At 35.8% G+C, this 19,062-nt stretch overlaps 1 protein-coding gene across 1 annotated transcript; it reads right to left on the bottom strand.

Annotated features, from left to right (window-relative positions):
- Positions 1 to 228: 228 nt before the first annotated feature.
- ctsd (cathepsin D) lies at positions 229 to 18,355 on the bottom strand. Its single transcript, XM_062441870.1, has 9 exons — positions 18,216 to 18,355; positions 14,418 to 14,574; positions 10,581 to 10,704; positions 10,344 to 10,462; positions 10,018 to 10,217; positions 6,973 to 7,095; positions 6,003 to 6,147; positions 1,660 to 1,758; positions 229 to 813 (listed from the first exon to the last, which is right to left on the bottom strand). Exons 1-9 carry the CDS (start codon positions 18,296 to 18,298, stop codon positions 652 to 654), a joined length of 1,212 nt encoding a protein of 403 aa, XP_062297854.1. The 5' UTR covers positions 18,299 to 18,355; the 3' UTR covers positions 229 to 651.
- Positions 18,356 to 19,062: the final 707 nt, after the last annotated feature.

Raw genomic sequence — 19,062 nt, 5'->3', positions numbered from 1 at the left:
CCATCACAGTACCAAGGTATTTGTACTGCTGCACAAGTTCAGACTGATTTGGGATTTATGAATGAGAACGGATAGTTCAGTGACAAGTTGGGAGTTGAAGCTGGAGAGCAGAAGGAAAATGAAGGTGAATCAGTGAAGAGTGTGTGCAGAATTATTAGTTCTGATAGATATATTTTTCAATTTTTGGCATTGAAGAAGGTTGTTAAAGTATCACACAGTAGACACAAGTTATCTTTTTAAAATAGTTTATTCAGGCCAATCACATTAAAAAGATACATCCCACAAAAAAGACTTTCCCTAAAATGCAAATTAAAATCCCTCTTTAAAAACAACAACAGGTCCCTGATTTAATTTTAGAAAAAAAAAAAAAAAAAAGACTAAAGATGTTTGAACAGGTCGGTACCGTTACAACCCACAGATACCTGATCACACACACACATCACACAACGTATCAAATCTCCTATCTGTCTCACTCTGCCAAAAAAATCATAAAATCTTCGGATCAGTGCATTTAGACTCTACACAAAATCTATTGCTAAATACTGTTTGATTGCTAAGCAACAGAAAACGTGCAGCACAGATTTTTTTTTTTTTATATCCTCTCAATAAACTTGGATTTTTTAGCTTTCCTCTCACTCATGCAGGACGAGCTTATTTGGACTTGGCGAAGCCGACCCTGTTGTTGTCTCGGTCAAAGACGGTGTAGTATTGCCCGATGAAAACGTCTCCCAGAATCCACAGGGGCCCGGCGGGGGCGGGGATGTCCAGACCCATGAAGCCACTCAGACAAATAGTCTTTCCAGCCTGAGCCACCTGGAAGTGTGGAAGGAGACACACAGGAAATAAAACATTTAATACATGGGTCAATGATGGTTTTTTTGTGTCCATGTGGTTTAGTCAAATTTAAAAAAGGGGTTAAAATGTGAAAATAAACGTATGAATAACTTGCACACATTCTTTTTTTGTGGACCCAGCATCAAATTTCTGCTTTTAATTCATTTAGAGAGAATATATTAGAGGATTATGGCAAAAATGTCTAAGTGGTGTAACCATAAAAACTTTGTACCAAATAATTCAACTTGCTTGAAAACAGTAAATTGTCAATAAAACACCATATCAACTAGTTTGGCATGATCTTACATTATAACTTTTATATTAAATAAAGGTAATGGAATACAATTGTTCTGAATATTACATTTCATCTGGTAACCATGGAGATCAGGAAACATTTGAAGTCATTATTAGTATAAGTCCACTTAAATACACTGTAGGTGATAAAATATGTATTATTCTTTTGTGGTTACACCATTTGACATTTTCAGGAGCATTCAGTCTTACTCTTGGTAAAAAATGGTGCAAATGTCATTTCAAATGATATAAAACCAACAAAAATATGTCAGCCCTGATGTGTCGCTGACCTTTAAACCTGATAGTCTAAACAGGAGAAACAAACATGGATCTCTGTAATCTCTCCTCACACAACAAACCAGCCTCCTCACGTCTTTGCCAAATGAAACAAAGCTGCACTTGTTTGGTTTTCATGGCGTAACACACACAGTCACAGGGTTGTATTGTTTACTGCAGGAGGGAGGAGGGAGGGGGAGGGGGACGGGGACGCTCTCTGTCGCCCCCTGCTGGATGATAAACACACAGTCTCACCTTCAGGACGTACTGCTCTCCGGTCAGAGTGTAGGACTTTCCTCCCAGGGTGAAGGAGATGACGGGCAGAGATGGGATCTTGTCACAGTTCACCATGTACTGAAACACAGAGTCAAACTTCTTAGTACAAAAAAAACGTTTAACTAGAAACTGAAGAAATAAAAAGCTGTAATATAAACAGTAAATTGACAGTGAAGCAACACTTTAAGTAAAGGTGACTACATTCAAGTAGTAGTTTAATTTAATTAATTATTTTAGTGTATTTAAATCTTTTTTTGTAATTTATATGTTTTGAAAATATAAAGTATCTTGTTTTATTTGCTGTATATGATCGACAGTAAAGTTCAGGTTCAACTCTGCCAAATGAGAACTTTACTAAACCTCTGCAGAACTGACTCGACGTGTTTTTGAGGCTTGTCTCAGCTTGTCGTATCCACACCTAAAACATTTTTTTTGAATGTATATAAAAACCTTTCCTGGTGATAAAGTTGGGCTTAAATTAGTAGTAAGTTTAAACCTGTATCTGCTAAAATTGGGGGGAAACTATTGAGTTTCTATCATTAGTTGTTCTACAAAACACATTTTGTTAGTGACATAAAATACTGGTTCTTTACACATAATCAGGTTTTAATGTAACTGTGGGGAGATTGTATTTAATAAAACTCAAAACAGTTAAGGCTACTTCTATATTTTATTTATTTATTATATAAAAACAAAACGTAAAGCCTGCTGGTTCCTACTGAAGACTTAAATCTCATAAATATCTTTTACTTAAAAAAAAAAGTCTCTGTAGTGTGTTTACATAAAACAACAAGAGTAAATAGATTTATTGAGGACTATTTTCAACTGCGGATTAATAAACATTTGATGCTCTGGTGAATAAGTCTTTTTAACGGATTAATAAATTCAACCTTTGAACCTTTATGGGATGGACTCAAATTAGTGTTAATGTCAAACATTTAATGGTTTGTGGACAGTAATGTATCTCTAAGGCAGAAAGAAATAAGATATGAGTCTTTAGCAGTGTTGGGGGTAACACGTTGCAAAAGTAACGGAGTAATATAAACGCGTTACAATCCGAGCTGTCGTGGAGGAGGAGGAGATTTTTAAATCAACAGAAGACAGATTTAAATAAACAGAAGAAGACCGATTTAAATAAACAGAAGAAGACGGATTTAAATCAGAAGATGGATTTAAAATCAACAGAAGAAGAAGGTTTGGAGATGGCAACAACTGATAATTCAAGTGTATATACATGCAGTATTTTGAATTTGTCACAGAAAAGGATAAGAACCTCACAGTAAGTCAGTAAAAATAGTACAAGTAACCTCAACACCTGGAGAGAGAGCACAGCAACAAATAGTGCACGCCTTTATTTTTGTAATGCCTTGTCCTAAAAGTTTATTTTGGTGAAAGTAACTAAAAAGTAATGAGTAACTTATTACTCTACACAGAAGGTAATATTGTAAATAAACATTACTTTCAAATGCAAGTAACTAGTAATATGACATTACATTTTGGAAGTAACTTGCCCAACATTGGTCTTTATATACTCACATAATGTGTTAGAAGACGTATTTGTTGGCAAATGTTAGATAAGCTCATTTACACTTTCACACCAAAGCAGTTCCAGTGCTGGTTCGGGGCCAGTGCTTAATTTGGAACCGGTTTTCCTGTTCACACACACACACACAAAGAACTGGCTCCGGGCTAGAAAAACGGGTTCTTTGCTGGACTAGAAGAAGGAACCGGTTACGTTACGTCACGTTACGTTACGTCAAGGGGCGGGGTTATTGAGCACAACCACAGCAAATAAAGACTGAAGTGCTATTTTTTAAAACACCAACGAAGAGCCATGGACGTATCGAAACAACAGTGGTCTGAGGAAGAAACAAGCTGCCTCCTTGCCGTTTGGTCGTCGGCAGAGGTTCAGGACAAACTGGACGGAGCTTCACGGACCAAGCCGGTGTTTTTCCAAATACAGAGAGAGATGGCTGCTGCTGGTTACGATAGGACCATTGTCCAGATTAGCAATAAGCTAAAAAAGTTGAAAAAGGAGTATCGAGACCAAAAGAAGGACATTAGTCGAATTGGCAGAGGGAAGCCAAAGAGAAACCCTCATTTTGAGATCCTGGACTCGGTCCTCGGAGACAGACTGGTATGCAAAGCAACCGGAGCGTTAAACTCTGCAACGGCAATGCTGGAGGTGATGAAGGACGATACCGTAACGCTGCCGCAACCGGGACCTGGTACGTTTATTTTCAAAACAGTTTCGCCTTGCATACAGTTGATTAGTGAAACGCTATTTTTCCTTCAGATACTGTTTGTAATGTTTGCTTGGTTAATGTTAACTGAACAGCAGGTTAGCTTAGGTAACAATAGCTAGCGTTAGCATGCTACTTAGCCATAGATTCACCTACCAGCGCCACTTTCAGTTGGTTTAACGTTGATTCAAGATTCCATAACTTTATTTGTCATTTGTGCTTGCACACATGGGAACTCGGTGCGGTTGTTTGTTCAGAGTCAAGTCAAGTTAAAAAGACGCATAAATCTATAAAACATACTTCTCTAGAAATAAAAAAGTGCATAAAAACCTATATAAAAAAGGGAAAGTGAGAGCATTGTATATTGCACAGGCCCAGGAGACAATATAATGTAAAATATGCTATGAGGTAGGTCAGGACATCAGTTCATTTTGTTTTGGCCCAGAGTCTCACTGTGGCAGAGAAGAAGCTCTTAAAAAGCATGTTCTTTACATACTTAAACCTATTTTTAATAAACGATGGACACCTGTTATGACTTTATTAATACAATGGAGGTTGTAGCCTAGGTGTCTTGGACTGGTACCGGACACATTCATCATATCTTTTTAGAATATTGTTCTCATTATTTATTTATCAATTCCCTATTATATCATTATTAAATGAGTTGATATACTTTTACAGTTCTCTTACACATGTAAAGACTGTGCAGCTGTTAAAAAGGGGAAAATGTACATTTACCTGTCATGTTGAGAAAAACTCAATAAAAATGAAGTAAAAAAAAAAAGCATGTTCTTTTTGTGGTGATGCAGTCCGCTCGTCTGTGTCTGAGGTTGTATGTGCAGTGTTTGAGCTGGATGTAGTGTGTCTCTGATGATTGTATAAAGGTGTAGTGGACAAGTTGACGTTTAAAGCGCTGTTTTTTTTGGTGGTTTATAGAGTTATCTGACATCAAACAAGAGGAAGCCAACCTGGAGCTAATGTCGCCACTCGAATGCAGCTCGCCAACGCCATCGAGCAGTTGGGGTGAAAGCCGCCAAACCAGACAAGGTAAGAGTTGTTATACTTAGTATTTAGTAGACACCAGACTCTTTGTAAACATGGAGATATACCTAAATATATATAAATGCATAAGTATTGTACTACTGAACCGGAGTTCATGTAATTATGACTAATTCTTCTATTCTTGTGCACAGGGAAAAGGAAGCGAAACATCAACAGCAATGCAGAGCTGCTGGAATACCTGGAGAGGTCAGACGAGAGGTTCCTGCAGCACAGCAAGGACCTAAATGATGCTTTGCTGCAGAAGATGGAGACAGACAATAATGCATTCCTTGGACTAATGGGTCGCATGGTTTCTTTGTTGGAGGCTCAAGCACACAAATGACCAGTGTTTTTTTCCCCCTTTGTTCAATTTGACATTTTTTGATGCACTTGACACTTTTTTTCATTTGCTTGTTTTTTTTGTTTTATGTAAATACATTTATTTTCTAAAGAGACATGTCTGCTTCACTTAATGATGTAAAGTTACTTTAAATGTGTAATAAGTACAAGTAAAGCTAGTTAGAGCAAGTTAAAACAAATCAGATTAAAACACTAAGATGCTGTATTGATTATAAGATTCCTTTTAAGTCCCACAAATTTGCATTTTCAAAGCAAGTGGAATATATACAGTACAACATAAATAAGTACAAAACTATAAGTACAGCAAAAATAATAATGACATTTACAAGAGTAATATTGGCATTGAGTGGTAATATACCAGATATTCTTATTTCAGATTAAAGTGAAATAACTGTATATTATATCACTATTGCACAGTTATTACTATTTTTAAATTATTATTAACTGCCATTGTTGTTGTTTCGGAGTTGGCGCGAGTCTTTATGGGAAAGCAGTGAACGTAACTGGCGTATGCAGTGACGTCATTACGTGGCCCCGCAAGAACCTTGAGCAGTGGGAAAGCAAACTGCGAACCAGTACCAGCACTGGAACTGCTTTGTGAAAGGGGTCTTAGTTGTGTGTACTTTAATCTTCTAAAGAATAAACCTAAGTGTTGAAGTTTGAGGTTTATCTCCTTACCTCTCCCTGGATGAGAGGAGTGGCTCCGATGGCCTTCTGCAGGGCTCGGACCTCGGCTGACGGGCCGGTGATCAGAGACGTACCGCTGTCCACGATGGCCTCGCAGCCGCCTTTACACAGACTCAGCTGGCTGCCCACTGCCATCCTAGGAAAAAAACAAACAAACCCACATAGGTCTCAGTAATCAACAAGTAATCACAATATAAGATAAAATAACATTCCTTTATTAGTCCCATAATAGGGAAAGATGCATTATTACATCATTAAAATAGAAGAGCAGCAATAAAAAAAGAAAGAATAAATAAGCACAAAAACAATAATAGTCAAAATATATAATACAAATAATTGTGACATTATTTACAAGAGTAATATTGGTATTGAGTGGTTGCACAGATTAAAGTGAAATAAAAAATATATATGTATATTGCAGTTGAATTGAAATGAGTATAAATGAAATACTAATATTGCACAGCATTGGAAATATTCAAAATAATAACAAAATGAGAAATAACACACTAAAGCAGGCTTGTGATTAAGCCTGCAACCAACAATTATTTTCTTTATTTACTAATCTTATTTTTTGGTTATTTAGTTTATAAAATAGTGAAAAAGGGCTTTCACAGTGTCTCAGAGCTTAAAAAGATATCCAAATGTCTTGCTTTATCAGACTAACTATAAGACTCATAAACCAAAAGATTTTAAATTTAATGGAGAAAGAAAGAAAAAAAGCAGAAAATCTTACATTTTAAGAGCTGCAGCAAGCAAATCTGTGACTTAAATAAAAACTGCTTTTTATTAATGACTGGTCTAATAGTTTAATCATCTTTAATGTCTTAAAAAATGGTTTGTTTTTAATAAGTCATCTAACGGCTCAACACACCCTCAGTTTTATCAGTCATAACCAGGCAGAGAAACCACAACGGTTTCACCAGATCTGAATGTTTTGGGGCGTCAACATTCGAGCACTCACCCGTCCATGTGGATCTGCCAGTAGGCCTGACGGGTGACGTTGACGTAGTTGAACTCTCCGGTGTAATATTTGGGGTCGGTTCCTCCCAGCAGCAGCTCACCGCCGGGCTCGGTGTCGGGGTTCCTGAACAGAAGAGAAGACGACGTCATGAAATGCAACATCAGGATCACAGACGGCAAACATCAGGAGAAGGAGCCGACTGATACTGCGATTTAGGGGCCGATACCAAGTGGATATTGACATATTGCAGTTTAACAATAAACTTTATTATATAAAAAAGGTACATTAGTGCTCTGAAAGAGTAAAAACACAGATGGGAAATGATTATAAATTAGCTATGAATAAAAAAAAAAAACCAAAAAGGACAAAAGAAAATATATATTAAACTTGAATTAAGAGAAAGGATCAAATATACATCAAATGCTGCCTATATAACTTTAATTTTAAAAGAAATATATCAGCACATAAATATCTATGAACAAAAAACATCTGTATGTAGGCTGTATTCACTTTTAAAGGATCAATTACACAGATAATACCGCCTACATAAAGTTAAGTGTGATAGGAAACATGGGTTGATAACATCTGTCAGGCTCTAAGGAGCAACTTCTGAGTTAAAGGTTTAAGTCTTATTTTATCTCATTGAGCTCTGATAGCATCAAACCAAGTAGAAGCTTCTGGGCAATTAATCGAAACCTACATTTAAGAAACTCTAATGGACTTAATCTTTCTCATGTCAATTAATCGTTGTGTTCACTGTTGCCATGACAGCACAGGTTGCATATCTTTGAACCCAAACCATGATCTTTACATAGTTCTAATCAAGTAAACTAGACATTAACCACAGCGTCACACCTTAAAACATCATTATTTTCACTCCCTAAAGATCCTCATGTGTGAGGGCAGCAGTGGACAATACAAAACTAAAGAAACTGAAAATACATAATTGTTCATCAAGGGAGGAGATAATCGTAATCAGGGGTTTAAAGTTCAATTAATCGGGATTTTGATTTTTGCCATAATCGCCGAGCCCTAATTAAAAGTATCCCAGTTGTTTATTTCCACATCCAGCATTTACTGATTAATATTATCGTTCATTAGGAGTCATGTGTCTGTCCACCTGCTGAATGTTAAGTCCAATATTCACTCTTCTTTTTTTCTCTGTTTTTACTCTACTAACTCCTGAGGGAAATATCTGGATGCCGGTTCTAGCACACAAGGCTTTATATATTTACCACCTCTGGATTACACACTTAGTTACATTTTTAATGTGAATAATGACCTCATTCTTCAGCTTTTATCCCTCTATATTAAACTTTAAAACTCTTGTAATTATCCAGAAAATCTCATTAAAGGTTAACTCATAAAACTACCACATAAATAAAGAATATTAGAAGATGAAACACTAAATTCAGATGCAGATAAGTAATGCTGTCGGTGAGAGCGATCCACCTGCAGATTACTCATCTCACTCCACTGACGGCTCCGAGCCACATTATTACAGCATAACAGGTTGGACTATATTTAGCAGCAGCAGCAGTCGGTGTGTTTTGGCTTTTTTTAAAAAGGCAGGTTGAGTTATTGAAAGGTGCAACACAAATAAACCTTTCCTTTCATTTTAAAGTGTTGCAGCATATGGGATTAAATTAGTCATAAAATCTCCCTAAATCAAAACCACATCAACACATTTTTCTATTACAGTATTCTCACTTTCTTTGTCATCAGTTGTTTGTTTTTTTTAGCTTCGTCAGATTTTGGATTGAGAATCGAAACTGAATGAAGCGACCACAAAAGAGAAATCTCACACATCGAAAGAAGAACCGAGAGGTCAATGAAGCGAAGAAGAAGTCAGAGTATTGTAATCAAGTGTAAGCGCTGATGTAAAGTTTATTTTAGGGGTTTTGACTTTGAGGGTTTTTTTAGTGTTTCAATTTTTGGGAGGTTTTGTTTTTGTTTTTTTTGACTGAACAGCAGAGAGGAAAAAATAAAAGTGGATTGTAATTTTAAAAAGAAGTTAAGTTACTAATCATTCAGTGTGTTTACAGGAAGTTAAATAAACAGTTTAAAGCATCAACAATTAAGTTTTTCTTTGTTAAATAAAAGTTAAAATCAAATACATATATTATAAAACATCTCTTTTCATGTGCTTATGATTGAGCTCTTTTAAAAAGCACTTTAAATTTTAATCTTTCATTTGCACTGTATGTTATTTTAATCATTTGAGTTGCCCCCATATATGAAATGCACTACATAAATAAAGCTGCCTTGTCTACTTTTTCCTTTTTCTTTGCAGCGCTGCACCACAAACATAACTCTGCAAAGTCAAGTTCGTACATTAAGAACAGCATTAAATTGAGACACTTTTGCAGTAGAACAAAAATCGGGTTACAGATCAGCTGCATCTATACCAGGCGGGGAGTTCTGGTCCTCTGAAATGTGGCCAACGCGGAAGTAACTTAAAACTGCATTCTATCAAAAGGCCACCAGGGGGCGACCGTTTTGGTGTCAAAAGGACTTCCGTCTCTATACAAGTCAATGGAGAATTCACCAACTTCTCACTTGATTTCTAACCTCAGTAAACGTTTTCAAAATGTGTTTATGGTCTCAATCGCTAGTTTAAAGCCTTCTTCAATGCAGTATGATGTTCATTTGGGACATTTTGGCCTCCCTGATTTTATATGTCACGATAAAGCAGGGTATGCATTAGGGTGTGGCTACGTCGTGATTGACAGGTTGATTGGTTCACAGGTTCAGGAGGGCGCCTCATGCTCCTCCTGATGCCCATATAAGTAGAATCCGTGTTTTTATTTTTCCCAGCATGCACCTGAAATGTTCAAGATGGCACTGCTCAGATCTGAAACTATTCCCTTCCAAGCAGCAGTCCACAAACCAATGGGTGACGTCACGGATGTTATGTCCATTTCTTATATACAGTCTATGATCTATACTCAGATTAAGAGAAGAGTCACGTTACCTGGTTTCTCAGTGTAACCCGGTTATTTAACTGCATTTAAAAAACACACTTCCCACTTCCTGTTCACTCACCTGTTCAGGTAGAAGGAGAAGACGTTCTGCTCCACCTTCTTCTGGCTCATGATGTTGTCAAAGACCGGCGCCACCCCGTCCACGGAGATGCGAGGGTACGCCATGCCGAGGATCCCGTCAAACTTAGCCGCGATGAAAGCGACGCCTGGCTGCTTAATGGCCTCACCGAACAGCTGGCTTTTCACCGCTATGTCCCCGATCTACAAAAGACAAATCATTTCATATAAAAACTGCAGTGACATTACGTGTGTGTGTGTGTGTGTGTGTGTGTGTGTGTGTGTGTGTGTGTGTGTGTGTGTGTGTGTGTGTGTGTGTGTGTGTCTTACTGTGCATGTGTCCTCACTGAGGTAGCCCGACAAGCTGCCAGATCCATACTGGATGGCGAAGGCGGTTCCGTTCTTAACGTACGAGCTGGACTTTGCAGAGTTATATTTGTGGTGAAGCACTGCAACAAAAAAAAGAAGAAAAACAAATTAGAGATATTTTATAACGCATTAGTCAAGATTCAGGAAAATCTGATTGAAAGCTTTTCCCCCACAGTGTGCTGGCTCAGATTCACTCACAGCAGGCGATGTCTAACAGGGAGCAGTGAACGGAGGGAACCCAAAGGTTGGAGGAGCCGGTGTCGAACACCACGGTGAAGGTCTGAGGAGGGGTTCCCAGTCCGATCTCACCGTAATACTGGGCCTGGGTAACACAATACAACAACAACATGTATATGATCATTAGTAACATCGTTTTAAAATGCTGATTTAAGACATACCTTTTTAAATCTGGCTTTCAATTTAAATATATATTTTTTAAATTCATCATTATTTGTGTTTTATTGTATGTTTTAGAGTCAGTTTTACTACTTTGACTACTTTTTTTTTAAAATTCTATTTTATTATTTCCAACCTTTTATTCCTCACATTTCTTCTTTAGTTGTTTTATTATTTCCTATTTTTCCTTCTTTTTTTTTTAATACCACCACCTCACATTCATTTCTGGTTTTACCCACTTTATTTTATAATGATTTGATTGTATTATATTTAATTTAACCTTTTATTTTATTTGGGTATTCTTAATTTCTACATTTTCATCCTACCTCTGGTGTTTCCTCACTGCTGAGTCATGTGAGTTATGACAGCGTTTCCTCACTTCCTGTTTGTATTGAGTCATTTCTTTTTTACTATATAAAATCACTCACATTACTATTCATGAGAAGCTTGTAGAGATTTAGTCGTATTTACAGAATTATTCAGGCGCTAATCTGATGTTCTCAGGAGGAGATTTACAGTAATCTGGTTTAATTATTTAAAAAACAACAACATTAACAACAAGGTCTGAATGTACAAAGCAATATAACCAACCTGATCTATTCTCATCAGCAGTTTGAGGCGTTGCAGCTGCTGCTGTCAGTAAATGTCAGGAGGACTCGGGTCACATTGTTTCCGAGTCATGGTAATAAATCAGCTGTTTTAGTTTCACAGTTACACAGCAGAAAAAAACTAAATGATTACTTCACAGATTAAAAAGAAAATAGGAAGTGAACTTCCGCTTCTTGTGACCAACAGCAATGGTTGCTGAACACATTGAGTCGAGTCATTCAGACGTCGTTTAACTTCCTTCTTCTAAAGTAGATTTAAAAAGAGTCAAAATGTTTGATTTATTCTGCAGTTTGTGGTTGATTTTGTGCAGAAAACTGAGCACATTGTTTCACATATCTGCAGTTAGTATGAAGACAGTTTGGGTTTTTCCAGGTTTGTGCTTCAATAAAATAAGATGCACACATTTAAAAAAAAACTACATTTTAACGACTTACAGCTAAATTTATTTCTACAAGCTTTTCTTGAGAATAATCAGCAACTTGTTTTAATAGGAACTATTTCTTTGGTGGAAAGTAATTCCAATAAAATGTTGGTTTTTTTTGCCTTTTTTATTGTTTAATATTTGTTTTGTTTTTTAAAAAGGGAAGTGTTGATGTACTCTGGCGGACACAATCTTGTGGTTGCATTGACTATTTTGTTTATGCCATGTTGTAAATGTGCCGTCTGGCTGCTTTGAGGTTGTAGTTTCCACTTAGAAAATCAAATTAAAAGGTCACAAAAAAAAGAATAATCAGCTGACTGTTTTAACAGGAAGTATTTCTTTGGTGGAAAGTGATCCAGTATGTGTTCAAAGTGAAGTCTGTGCATGATTTGGTTTAAAAAGGAGACAGACTGTTTTTAATGCTTAAAACGAGGAGGAATTAAACTATCTGCATGGATCGATATCACCAGATATAACTGTTTTTCTCCCTTCTTTATTTTGGGTGAACTGACCCTTTAAAAACAGTAAAAACAGCATATTCATGTGATTATGAGACTTCAGGCAGTGTGAAACCAGTTCTCTAATACTTATCATTTCACTATTGAACAGATCATTTACTTTAAATACTTATTTTATGTCAAACTAATTCATTAAACTACAGAGAAAAGCTAACATGCTGAAATAAAAACAGCTTGAGAAGATTATCAGGTGTTTTTGATCTATTTGAAAGCCTCACCCTAAGCCTCATTTAAACTACCAATTTAAATCGGTCTTAATTCAAAAGTTAAATGTTTCTCACAGCCCAAATTCACTACTGTACAATATCAGGATTTCAGGTATCACCTTCAGTTCAACTGCAATATTTCTTTACACTTTTAATGTTTTGTTTTTTAAATTTCCAATAGTTTTATTGCTTGTGTATTTACTTAACGTTATTGTTCTGTCTTTTTTATTGATTCTCTTCTATTTTTGCTGCTGTAAATTTCCCCATCGAGGGACTAATAAAAAGGAATATTTCATCCTAAGATGCGACTTAAAATGTCTTGTATGAAGAAGAATAAATAAACCAGAAAACATCACATTTAAGAGGCTAGAACAAGATAATTTAGCCTTTTTTTTCTTTAAAAGTTGACTCGGAACGATTAATTGACTGTCAAAATAGTTGGTCTTTAATTGCTTGTGTATTTTATTTGACCTTATTTTTCTCCATGCTATTCTCAGCTTTGCTGCTGTAACACTGTGCATTTCCTCATCGTGGGATTTGTAAGAGATTATCTTAAGATGCAATTTAAAATGCCTCGTTTTAAGTCCACAACTCAAAAGATAATTAGTTTACTGTCATAAAAAAAAATAAAGAAACCTGAAAACATTCACATTTAAGAAGCTAGAACAAGAGAAATGTCTTTTTAAAAATGACTCAAAATGATGAATCGACTGTCTAAATAGTTGCTGATTAAGCACCGTCTACTCTCAACACCTTCACAGACAGACTGAGGTAATAATTGAAGGGTCGGGTTAAAGAAAGATAATACTGAGCAGAAAACAAACAAACTCAATGTCTTAACTTTGTGTCAGCTGACTAGGATCAAAAAGGTTTAAAAGATCAGACTCTGAGTCAGCCGTCATGTGCTGAAGGTTTCATCACTTTATCCTCCTGTTGTCCTCGAGTCAAGGAAGGATGGGAGGGAGGAAGGAAGGGAGGGAGGATGGAAGAAAAGAAGGAAGGAAAAGAGGGAAGGAAGGGAGGAAGAAGGAAGGAAGGAAGGGAGAAAAGGAAGGAAGGGAGGGAGGAAAGAAGGGAGGGAGGATGGAAGAAAAGAAGGAAGGAAAAGAGGGAAGGAAGGGAGGAAGAAGGAAGGAAGGAAGGGAGAAAAGGAAGGAAGGGAGGGAGGAAAGAAGGGAGGAAGAAAGGAAGAAGGAAAAGAGGGAGGAAGAAGGAAGGGAGGGAGGAAGGACGGAATGAGGAAGGAAAGGAGGAAGAAGGAAGGAAAAGAGGGAGGAAGGAAGGGAGGAAAAGAGGGAGGAAGGAAGGAAGGAAGGAAGGAAGGAAGGAAGGAAGAAAGGATAGAAGAAAGAAAGAGAAGGAGGCAGGGAGGGAGAAAGGAAGCTAGGGTGGAGGAAAGAAAGAGAGGAGGGAGGGAGGAAAGGAAGAGAGGAAGGAGAGAAGGAGGGAGGAAGGACAAAAGGAAGGGAGGAAAGAGAGAGGAAGGAAAGAAAGAGGAGGGAGGGAAGAAAACAGACAGAAGGAAGGAAGGGAGGAAGGAAGGAACAATCAAAACAGACGGGGTCAATTTGACCCGGGAGGACGACAAAGGTTAAAAGAAGGAGATGTTTAGACGTGTGTGTGTGTATGTGTGTGTGTGTGTGTGTGTGTGTGTGTGTGTGTGTGTGTGTGTGTGTGTGTGTGTGTGTGTGTGTGTGTGTGGAGGATTCACCGGTCAGGACAGGCTCAGTCTAACTAACATTCAGCTGGGAGGATTTACAGAGGCGGTCAGCGCACAAGAGCACCTTTGTTCTTGTGGCTTTTAGCTTCTTAACGGTGGCATTAAAGGGTGAAAGTGAAGACTTCAGCGGGGGACGGGGGGGGGGGGCGTTTGAGTCATGCTTACATCAAGGTAGTTCTTCAGGGTTTCTGGAGTCGGTCCATTGCTGGTCGGGAAGCCAAGGTTGTACTTAAGGGACTGTTTGTCGGCCAGGAGCTCCTCCACTTTCTTCCCCGAGTCGGTCAACTCACGACGGATCGAACGGAACTTCTTTAAGGGAATTCTGCACAGAGGAGGAAGAGGAGGAGGATGAGGAGGAGAAATGTTGGGAAATGACGTTTCATTTTTTGCAATTCAAAATTTGACCATGAAGTCGTTTCATTTGTAAAATAAACACAGACTGAAGGCTCTCGCTGATAAGACTTGACCCACTTTAGACACTTATCAGCTAATGTGTTGCAAAAAAAGAGAACATAGCTGCGCCCTTTATTCCAAAACCTCTATAAAAAAAAAAAGAAATCAATATTTGAATAAGTATGCATGTAATAAGTTCATGTAAATCAGGTATTGCACCATCCTTTATATCTTCTGAGTCATTTTAATGCTCTTAACTTCAATGACTTGCAGTTTGAATGCAGGACTGATTGTCTGAATGGTAAAACAAACCTCTGCTGTAACTGAATTAGCTCAATATATATATATATGTGCACTGATCTGCTCTGTCGCCATATTGTCACATCTAAACTTTAAAAAACAACAACAGGATGCAGAACAGTCATATCAGTCACCACAGACTGAGTGAAGGCCTCATTTTTTATTTTTAGCCACCTTTCATGACCTGTGCAAAGCCACAAAACGTTGGTGCAACTCTCAAATCATTTCTATAGAAGAATAATGATGTAAAAATTAAGTCTCCTTCTATTATAGCTAATTATATTACATTTATTCATAATATTACAGCCTTAAATATAGATTTAATAAGTTGTGATGACTCATTTAGCCTATGAAATGTCTCATATTAGAAGAAATGCACATTACAAATGACCAAAACTACTTCCTTTAAACACTCACAATAAAAGCATGAAGCACAAAATAGAATATAGATGATATTTTGAGCTGATTTAAAGAGGTTTTAGTAGATTCAGACTCCTAATAAGTAATAATTTAGCCGTTTCATGTAACTGAGCTGACAGAGTTAATGGAGAAAGTGCAACATTAGAGTTATGTGAACGTGCACTTTGTCTTTAGGGAGGACAGGAAGTATCATTTTAGCACCTTGAATGGAGGTGTAATGTATCACAAACTTGTAAAAAGACACAGAAGAATGGATTATCTCATATTAACATGGAGATTATGTTGTTTGTGTTAAATTCTGCCTGATAAATGACTAAAATTGGTGCATACAATCATAAATCTGCTATTTTTACAAGCAAAAATGCTGAAAAAGCTCAAATATGTGCTGTTTTTCTTTAACATATTTAACAGATAATCAAATATCTTAAGATTTTGCATGGATCAAGTGAATTAAAAGGCATCACTGCAATCATATAAAGCATTTTTGTCCCTCCACTACGGTTTAAACATTTCACAACCTGAATGATTCACTCATATTTAAAAGTTAATGTTAGCTGAAGCCTCTTGTCTTACGTTGGTTTGACTGGTTTTGTGCAACTACAGTTTAAGGTGTGAACAAGCCTCACCCTTTAATTTCCTTCTCTATTACCCAACATTCATTCATATATTCATATATATATATTCATATATATATACATATATATATATATATATATACATATATATACACATATATACACATATATATATATATATATATATATATATATATATATATATATATATATATATATATATATATATATATATACATATACATATACATATACATATACATATACATATACATATACATATATATATATATATATATATATATATATATATACATATACATATACATATACATATACATATACATATATATATATATATATATTCATGCATGTATTTATATCTGTATATGATGCAAAACGGCCTCTTTTATACTTCTCTGGGGCTGGCTGACTGACTGATAAAATCACCAGTATGATGAATGGAAACATGCTGGAAAACATTTCTTTTGTCTGCTGCTAACAGAGAGGCGGTTTATTTTTTTTAGGAGCAGTGCTGCAACATGTTGAGCTAGATGTCACAAGATCAGATCAGTATGGACGGTTACAAAGAGAGAAGATCACATGCACACACACAGCAGGCGGATACTGATGAGTAGACTGTAGTTCTGCACTCAGCATTTAACACTGTGCAAAGATACACTTATAATTATATATTTTAAACTGCAATTATCTACATTTTGCTATATTATATTAAAGTTATCTTCACAAACACACATTATATGGTTTTCCCAATATCCACATCCACAATTGTCCACCCCATTAACATACATGAGTGGAGGAAACAGTAGAAAGTTTCAAAATAAGATACTCCAGTACTCACAATGACCTCAATAATAACAATAAACTGCAATTATCTACATTTAGCTATTTTATATTAAAGTTATATTCCCACACACAAAACATATGGTGTTCCTAATATTTTGTCCACTCCATTAACATACATGAGAGTAGAGGAAATAGTAGAAAGTTTCAAAATAAAGCACTCCAGTATCCCACTATGACCTCAGTAATTATCTACATTTTGCTATTTCATATTAAAGTTATCTTCACCAACAAACATTAACGGTGTTTGTAATATTTTGTCCACACCATTAACATGTGAGAGTGGGGGAAATATTAGCAAGTTTCAAAATAAAATGCACTCCACCCACTATGACGTCAGTAATAAACATAAAGTGGAATTATCTACATTTGGCTATATTTTATTAAAGTTATCTTCACATACACACATTGTACAAAAGGTGTTCCTAATATTTTGTCCACTCCATTAACACACGAGTGTGGGTTAAATATTAGAACATTTCAAAATAAAAGAGGCACTCAAGTACTCACTATGACCTCAATACTAATCGTAAAGTCTAATTATCTACATTTAGCTATTTTATATTTAAGTTATCTTCACACACACACACAATATATGTTCCTAATATTTTGTCCCCACCATTAACATACATGAGAGTGGAGGAAATAGAAAGTTTCAAAATAAGGCACTTCAGTACTCACAATGACCTTAATAACCATAAAGTGGAATTATCTACTTTTCTTTTTTATATTAAAGTTATATTCACACACACACACACACACACATATTATATATAAAAGGTGTTCCTAATATTTTGTCCATTCCTTTAACATACATGAGAATTTCAAAATAAAACGCAGTCCAGTACACCAGCATCAAAAACCTACTATGACCTAAATAATTAACATAAAAGCAGAAAATAAACTTCCTGATAATTTTTTAAAAAAACTAAACATTTAAGCTTCTTTAAAAGTATAATTTAAAGCAGATCTGTTGCCTTAGATTGCAGATATACTCTTAATAAAGTGGCCTGGTTGCAATTTTAAAGTTAATTTTACTTATTCCCATTATTAGACTATAATATTTGCAATGTAATATGTTTTGCACTTATTATTATTCCAGTAGATCTTTAAATATAGCATAGTGTGGACTTGTATTTTTTATTGCACACTTGCTTTGGCATTTGAACTGTATTTAAATACAGATTAGCACAAAAAGACAATAAACTATATAAAAAATGATGAATATAAAAAGGTGTGGCTTTAAAAAGACACCGTGCACTTCTACATTAAAGACATTATAGGTTAAATAAGAGCATTTTAGACCCATTTCCCGTCGTTTAGCGTTGGGTAATAGCGGGTTAGTTTAGCTTCATGTTGCTAAAGAAATAAAAACACATTTAAAAAGGTTATTTATTTTATATTTTCTTACCGGACAAGAGCGTCGTTGGTGAGGGCCAAAGCCGCCAGAACAAACAGGACTAAACTCCTCATTGTTATTAGTCTCTGGATCATATAAAAACAACCCAAGAGGACTCTGAACAATGACTGAGCACTTCAAGCTTGTTGTCGATAATAAACCGACTTTATATCAGCTGACTGAGAGGAGGCGCAGTCACGTGATTACGCAATTCCGGTCAGGGATGACGTCACTTCCCCTTTTTTTTCTTGTGCGTTCTAAAGAAAAAGCTGCAGTGTATAATAGTTAAGAGTTCATGGTTTATAGTCCTCCAAAAAGTGTGTGTATGTGTGTTAAAATCATTATAGTTACTGAGAAAAATAATATCTTTATTGCAAAAGAGCTAATACATAATAAAAAGAAGAAGACACATTAAAATAAACAATATAAAAACACATAACACATAAAAACAGTATAAAACAACCCACTCAGTCGTCCACATAACAATATTTTTACTTATAACAATACTTTTTCCCTCATTTAAAAATATTTGACATGTTACTTAATACACATTTTTAATTCTTTGATATATTGTAAACAAATCAAGGGTCACCTTTTATTTTGATTTTTTGATTTTACATTTGTGAGCTGTAAAAACACCACTATTTTAGCTGGACTTTTCCTATATGTGACGTACAGTTTATACAAAAATGGTACAAAACACTGATACGCTGACACACATTGTTATATATGCAAATGTACAAGTTTGACCTGTTTACTAATTTGTGTGTGTAACTAGAGTTTTGTAAAAAAAAAAAAAAAAAAAAATCAAATACATGTATATTGTATATTCTATAAAATGATCTCCTGGCACATAAAA

The sequence above is a fragment of the Scomber scombrus genome, chromosome 1, assembly GCF_963691925.1.
Source record: "Scomber scombrus chromosome 1, fScoSco1.1, whole genome shotgun sequence".
Lineage (NCBI taxonomy): Eukaryota > Metazoa > Chordata > Actinopteri > Scombriformes > Scombridae > Scomber > Scomber scombrus.
This window is presented reverse-complemented; position numbering and strand designations above follow the sequence as displayed.

Coding starts and splice junctions, on each gene's coding strand:
- ctsd (XM_062441870.1), bottom strand. CDS start 18,298: ATGATCCAGAGACTAATAACAATGAGGAGTTTAGTCCTGTTTGTTCTG. Junction 7,096..10,017: donor TTCTCCTTCTACCTGAACAG/GTGAGTGAACAG, acceptor TCTTCTGTTCAG/GAACCCCGACACCGAGCCCG. Junction 1,759..6,002: donor CTCCTCTCATCCAGGGAGAG/GTAAGGAGATAA, acceptor TCTGTGTTTCAG/TACATGGTGAACTGTGACAA.